Here is a 6,354-nt window from a genome sequence, read left to right as displayed (position 1 = left end):
GCTCCAGCCGCAGACAAAGCTCCAGCTTCAGCTGTAGCCCCAGCTTCAGCTGTAGCCCCAGCTCCAGCTGCAGACCCAGCTCCACCACCGGCTGCGGACCCAGCTCTAGCCCCAGAGCTCCAGCTCCAGCCGCAGACCCAGTTCAAGGCCCAGCTTTAGACGCAGCTCCAGCAACAGCCGCAGCTCCAGTTCTAGGCCCAGCTTTAGACGCAGCTCCAGCAACAGCCGCAGCCGCAGCTCCAGGCCCAGCTTTAGACGCAGCTCCAGCAACAGCCGAAGTTCCAGACCCAGCTCCAGCTCCAGACCCAGCTTTAGCCGCAGCTCCAGCCGCAGCCCCAGCTTTAGCCGCAGCTCCAGCCCACGCCCGAGCGCTAAGAGGAGGAGATTCCTCACCTGGCAGGAGGAATTGGATAACATGTACGCCTGAGAGGCGGCCAAAAATTCCCATATTTTCTTGGGAGAAAGCCAAAGTAAGTTTACTTAAAATGGGTCCGTCGGAAGCGTTGGCATTGTGCCTATTACATCAGTTAAAATGTTTTCATGTTTCTTATGAATAGTTGGACAAAGGGAAGACGTGGCGCTATAGGGGGAAGTGTCCCACGGCGGATCCCAAGGTATATTTGACATGGAATTTTCAGTGAATTTACTTCATTATTAATTTCTTTAATGTCGTCGTTAATTTGGCAGTCCCCTTTTTATGCTGACTGGAAAGAAATAGAAGCACCGGCTTCTCGTCACTTCTTCTCCCCATGGGACACTGAAGGAGGACCGTCGAAAGACGTGTAAATAATATTATTACTGTATGCTTTGCATTAAGAATTTTTTTCTTTTTAATTTTATTTTTTTTCCGTATAAAATCATTGTATGAATTACTTTTATTGTCACAAAATATCGAACAGCACCGTCCCCAGCATCAGCTCCAGCCGCAGCCCCAGCTCCAGCCCTAGCCCCAGCTCCAGCCGCGGACCCAGCTCTAGCCGCAGCCACAGCTCTAGCTCCAGCCGCAGACCCAGTTCTAGCCCCAGCTCCAGACCCAGCTAAACTAAATTAAGTTTGTCTGTGACTAATTTCAAATAATATCGCGAAGTTGTCTATAAGAATTTAATATCTAATATTCGCGATTTCAATTTAAAGAATGGCTGGTGCTAGAGGGTCTATTCGAGTACAGCCCTAGCAATTTGAGCCAGAGTACACTGATGAAGAATTGGCCCAGAGGGAAAGACTAGGGAAGAAAATATTGAACTCAGGCAAGGGGGTTTAAACGTCAATTTGACGTAAATTAAGGACAATTGTTCTAGCACTGAATGCATACCCTAGTGGCTGCAAGAAGGCGCTGAAGATTTAGAAGACCTAAATGACCATATAAGGCAACAACTGAGGCATTATATAGGAGAAAATGATGTTCAAAATGGAATTTTTTGTTGTAAACAAGTTGCAAAATTTTTAAACGAAAACGAATCTGTCAGTGAAGTGGAGGAAGGAGATAATTTCGCAGCGTGTGTCACCCAACACAGCCTATTTAGGCATTCATGTTTACGGCGTAGGGCTTTAGCCGGCACGTTTAGAGGATAATATCATTTGAAAAGGGGTGGGGCAGCTCCCAGAAGATTATATAATAGGTATATGTAAACTTTAGCGTTTCTAATCAATTTTTAAAATTTTAAATCAGAATGTATAGATATACAGCATACCGCAGTTTTACACACATGGTGCATAATAAGCTGGTGTTCAGAAATAGGATAGTAATCCCGTTTTACACTCTTTTTAGAATTAGAAAAAAATTTGAAGAAAACAACGCAAAAAACTATATTGGATATGTTGAGTTATGTTGTTGGGATATCATTCGTATTTAACTAATTTCCAAATACTCCCGAAATTATCATTCGCACAGAGTAACAAACAAAAAAAAAGTTTATTTGACTGGTGTAAAAAGGTACAACTTATTTCGCCTATCCTTAGAATCTAACTGATTTTCTCTTAACAAATCCCCCTTTTCGCTGGTGCAAAGGAGAGGGTTGTTTTTCAATTTTAACCCATCTTCCAAAGCCCCTCACAAAAGGGGCCTAACCCAGGTAAGCTTGTGCACCACCGCGACTTCTAAGCTGTCAAACGCTCTCGTCGATGACACACAAACTCCCTTATTGACCACCCAAGAGCGCGTTTCTTACTAACTCCAAAACTTTCCACTATTTCTTTCTTATAAACAGTTTCAACACGCTCCCCGCCGATGAGTTTTAGAACTCATCCAAAAATACAAAATTATTATTATCCGACAAATTTAATAACATTTCCCAAATTTCTTTTACCCGTTACCAAATTTATAACCAAAACCAAATACCCAATCTTATTTAGTAACCCTTTTTCCTAATTATTAATAAAACCCAAATTACCTGATACATGTAACAATTTTTCAATTCAAATTGATTTCAGTAATAATCATTAACCATTAACTTCTATTGGATAAATCAATTGTATTGGCCTTTTGAGATCTTGTCCGTGACTCATTTTTATAGAGTATGATCTGACTTTTTTGTCTCTACCCACTAACTGTTCCTTGATTATACCCGTCTTCCAATACGTCCTGGGAAGTTTGTCCTCGTGTATCAAAACGAGGTCTCCCACCTTTAATTCGGTTTCCATCTTTGGATTGTTTTGGTTATGTGCTGAACGCAGTTCTAGCACATATTCCTTTCGCCAATGTGACCAGAACTGGTCCAGCAACCTTTGCCTGTACTTATACCTCTTTTGAAGCTCTGACTGGCTAGCCGTGACCTTTTCCTTCTCTGAGAAGGACCTCGAAGGCAGAGTGGTTATGCGTTGACCCACAAGAAAATGTCCAGGGCTGAGCGGCGAAGGTTCCTCCGCGTCGTTATAAACAAACGTCAGAGGCCTTGAATTTATTATCGTCTCAACTTCAGTCAGCGTGGTCTCTAACTCTTCGTGAGTTAAACTAGCTTTCCCGAGCACCTTTTTCAATGCCAGTTTTGTTGACTTGACCAACCTCTCGTAAAACCCGCCATGCCAGGCGGCTCTTTCGGTGATGTACTTCCACGTGATAGCCTTGCCCGCTATAAAGTCCTTTAACTGTGGGCTCTTGATTTTCGCCCAAATGTCCTTCAGTTCTATTTCCGCTCTTTTGAATGTACGCGCGTTGTCCGAGTATATTACACTTGGAATGCCTCTACGTGAAATAAACCGCCGAAGCGCGAGGAGGAAATTTTCTGTTGTTTGATCCGACACGAGCTCGAGATGAATCCCACGCGTCACCACGCACGTATGTCTTTACTGTGCTTCTTCCGGTCTTCACGAAAAGTGGGCCCGCGAAATCTAAGCCACACACTGTGAACGTGGGCGCTTCCGTAATTCGATCTTGAGGTAAAGGAGCAAAACTCATTTGTCCAGGTTTTGCAGTGAATCTCTTGCAAGTGACGCAACGTCCTAGAATTGTCTTCGCCACTTGTCGGCCTCGTGTTATCCAAAAGTTTTCTCTAACCTTCTTTAGGGTATCTCGTAGCCTAGAGTGCATTAGTCGGGAATGATGAAACATGACCAGTAGTTCTGAAAGTCTATTCTTTCTTGATAGAATGTAAGGAAGCTTTTGACTGTAACTGAAGTTCGATTTGTTTAGTCTTTCTCCTAAACGAATAGTCCCATCACTATCTAAGATGGGGTTTAAAGTCCAAAGTTTCGAGCCTGTACCCACGCCCTGCCCTTTCCTTAATTTTTCCAGTTCTTCAGAGAAGTCTTCGGCTTGCGCCTGCATAACCAAATCCCTTTCGGCCTTATCCATTTCCTCTGCCGTGAGTGGACCAACTTTCTTGTTCCCAGGATTTTTTCCATTCCATATACATCTCAGGATCCATGCCATTACTCGCTTTGCCCTTGTCAATGTACTGAAACGAGCCAGATCTATTATGGATTAGTTTTTAGGTAATGCAGCGCAGCTTGCTTGAACCACTTCCTGATATCTTGGTCTCATTTCCGTTTCAATCTCTTCGACCGTTGGTTCGCTATTCCTTCCGGTTGGCCATTGATCTTCTTTAAGTTTCAACCATTCTGGGCCTCGCCACCACATGTCGCTTGTTAGCAGCTTTTCGACGTTCATGCCCCTTGTTGGTAGATCCGCCGGATTCTCAGTTCCTTTCACGTGGTTCCAAACAACTGGTTCCGTATTTGCCTGTACTTCCTGTACCCAGTTGGCCATAAAGGGTTTCCATTTTAGAGAATTTCCCTTGATCCAATGTAGTGCAATTTGCGAGTCCGTCCACATGTGGACGCTTGAAATTTCCTCATGCAAATTGTTCTTGACATATCTCAGCATCCGAGCTCCTAGGACTGCGCCCATCAGCTCCAACCTGGGCAAGGTTATCCTTTTCAAGGGTGCCACCCTCGTTTTTGACAGGAGCAATTTGACGCCCACGAGTTCGTTTGAATTCTCGTATCTTAGATATATTACCGTTGAATACGCTCGTTCGCTTGCGTCACAGAATACGTGAATTTGACGTCTTTCGATTTCATTTTCAGTGAGACCGCCATAATAATGTCGAGTAATTTCGAGTATGTGTAACCTTGGAAGTTCTGCACATCAATCTTCGAACCTCTTCCCTAACTCTCCTGTTAGTGTTTCATCCCATTTGAACTCGCCTTGCCAAAGTTCTTGAAACAGTATTTTCATTCTAACGATGAATGGGGCCAAAAACCCTATAGGGTCGAAGATACGTGCTACGCACCTCAGGACACTTCTCTTGGTTATTTCCTTGGTGGTAATAAATTCCAGGAGCGACCGCAAATCGAATACTAGTGTGTCGTTGTCTGGATTCCACGTCAATCCTAGAAACTTCAGGTTCTCCTTGAGCTCTTCCGTTTTAAATGAATGACTCGGGACGTTCGACTTGGGCTCTGAGTCGTCCTGATCCCACCTAGCCTGTAACGCCATTGAATATGTGCGCCATTTTCGAAGGTTCATCCCTGCCTTCTTCATTAATTCTTTTGCCTTTACTGATATCTCGTACGCTTCCTGATCTCATGAAGCCCCGGAAATCGTGTCATCTACGTACGTTCCTTCCTTCAGTAGTTGACAGAGTTTGCCCTGTTCATCTTCATGCTGCTTAAGGTGATGATGTATTGTAGCCGAAAGCAGGAATGGACTAGGAGAAGCTCCAAACGGTACTCTGGTTATTCGATATGTTTTGATCTCATCCAACCTTTGAGGATCTGCGTACCACAGAAAGCGAACCGCGTCTCTGTCCCTTGGAGACAACGAAATCATCAAAAACGTCTTTTCTACGTCGGCCGTGAACGCCGTTTTGAATTTCCGAAACCGAATAAGAATTCCAAGTAGCTCTGGATTGAGATTTATTCCAGTAGACAAGCAGTCATTGAGCGAAGGAACCCCATTCTCGTGGGACGAAGCGGCGTACACCACTCGTAACTTGGTCGTATCGTGGTTTTCGCGGATGACCGCTTGATGGGGTAAATAATACCTTGGGTTATTATTCGAATTATCTTCTTCCTTAACCTCTTGAATTATTCCCTTTTCTTCCTGCTCCCGTATGACGTCTCTGTATCCCTTAAATAATACAGGATCTGTTCTAAATCTCTTGGCTAGTCTCAGAGTTCTTCTTTTGGCCACATTATAGTTATCACCAAGCTCATCCTTTCGTTCGTTCCATGGTAGGCACACTTCGTATCGGTCATTCTTAAAAGTGACAGAATACTCAAAGTTTTCCAAAACCTTTAGTTCTGTTAGGGATTTCGTTCCATCTTCCTTAATCCCAATAGAATCAAGCTCCCATAAGGCTTGAATTTGCTTGTTCAGTTCGGTTTCAGCGTCATTGACCCCAATTGTCATTACTGAGACACTGTTTACTCCAATCGACGATGTAGACGAATGTGAGATTTCGGTCCCTGTACTGACCATCCGAAGATAGTCTCTACCGCTACCAGTTTTTCTCCTAACCGTTCGACCTGCCCTGTCAGGATTGTCCACATGTGGTCTGATCCGATTAATATTCCAAGGTCTCCATTTCCTGTGAAGCCTGAATCTTGTTCGTCTGCAACTTCCAGCCCTCTCTTTCGAAGTTCCGCTGTCATGTCACCTTCTGGGATGGCAATGAGAGCGCTACAGATATTAGGAGACTCGAGCGCGTCTATTTCGATCCTCTTCCTGGGATCTCGAATATTTTCCAGCCAAAATTGTTTGACGATGATTAATGTACTTTCAGCATACGCGTTGAAAAAATTTAAAACTTCTACAGAAAGAGAAGTACATGACTCTCTGGCGAACAAAATAAAAGAAATTAATATGCAACACAGAAAAACTGTTGAACCATGAATATGTAAATTATAGTGTAA

General features: G+C 43.7%; 3 protein-coding genes across 3 annotated transcripts; all 3 read right to left on the bottom strand.

The window, feature by feature from the left end:
- Positions 1–2,439: 2,439 nt before the first annotated feature.
- Positions 2,440–3,868, bottom strand: LOC149691178 (uncharacterized). The gene is made up of 2 exons (XM_089869469.1): positions 3,186–3,868; positions 2,440–3,133 (listed from the first exon to the last, which is right to left on the bottom strand). The coding sequence occupies exons 1-2, from the start codon at positions 3,866–3,868 to the stop codon at positions 2,440–2,442; spliced, it is 1,377 nt and encodes a 458-aa protein (XP_089725595.1).
- A 51-nt stretch (positions 3,869–3,919) lies between these two features.
- Positions 3,920–4,936, bottom strand: LOC149691177 (uncharacterized). Its single transcript, XM_089869468.1, has 2 exons — positions 4,599–4,936; positions 3,920–4,442 (listed from the first exon to the last, which is right to left on the bottom strand). Exons 1-2 carry the CDS (start codon positions 4,934–4,936, stop codon positions 3,920–3,922), a joined length of 861 nt encoding a protein of 286 aa, XP_089725594.1.
- Positions 4,937–5,023: 87 nt separating this feature from the next.
- Positions 5,024–5,851, bottom strand: LOC149691176 (uncharacterized). Its single transcript, XM_089869467.1, has one exon. It carries the CDS (start codon positions 5,849–5,851, stop codon positions 5,024–5,026), a length of 828 nt encoding a protein of 275 aa, XP_089725593.1.
- Positions 5,852–6,354: the final 503 nt, after the last annotated feature.

This window comes from Phalangium opilio, unplaced genomic scaffold (assembly GCF_054372755.1).
Source record: "Phalangium opilio isolate 3A_F unplaced genomic scaffold, DU_Popi_V2 ptg000026l_1, whole genome shotgun sequence".
NCBI lineage: Eukaryota > Metazoa > Arthropoda > Arachnida > Opiliones > Phalangiidae > Phalangium > Phalangium opilio.
Note: the sequence above shows the minus strand (reverse complement) of the source record. Positions and strands in the feature narration are given on the sequence as shown.

What these genes read in the sequence shown, in the direction of transcription:
- LOC149691177 (XM_089869468.1), bottom strand. Translation starts at nt 4,936, where the DNA reads ATGGCGTTACAGGCTAGGTGGGATCAGGACGACTCAGAGCCCAAGTCG. An exon ending in ACAGGAGAGTTAGGGAAGAG is followed by an intron (nt 4,443 to 4,598) that starts GTTCGAAGATTG and finishes AATATATCTAAG; the next exon opens with ATACGAGAATTCAAACGAAC.
- LOC149691178 (XM_089869469.1), bottom strand. Translation starts at nt 3,868, where the DNA reads ATGGCATGGATCCTGAGATGTATATGGAATGGAAAAAATCCTGGGAAC. An exon ending in GCTTCGGCGGTTTATTTCAC is followed by an intron (nt 3,134 to 3,185) that starts GTAGAGGCATTC and finishes TACATTCAAAAG; the next exon opens with AGCGGAAATAGAACTGAAGG.
- LOC149691176 (XM_089869467.1), bottom strand. Translation starts at nt 5,851, where the DNA reads ATGACAATTGGGGTCAATGACGCTGAAACCGAACTGAACAAGCAAATT.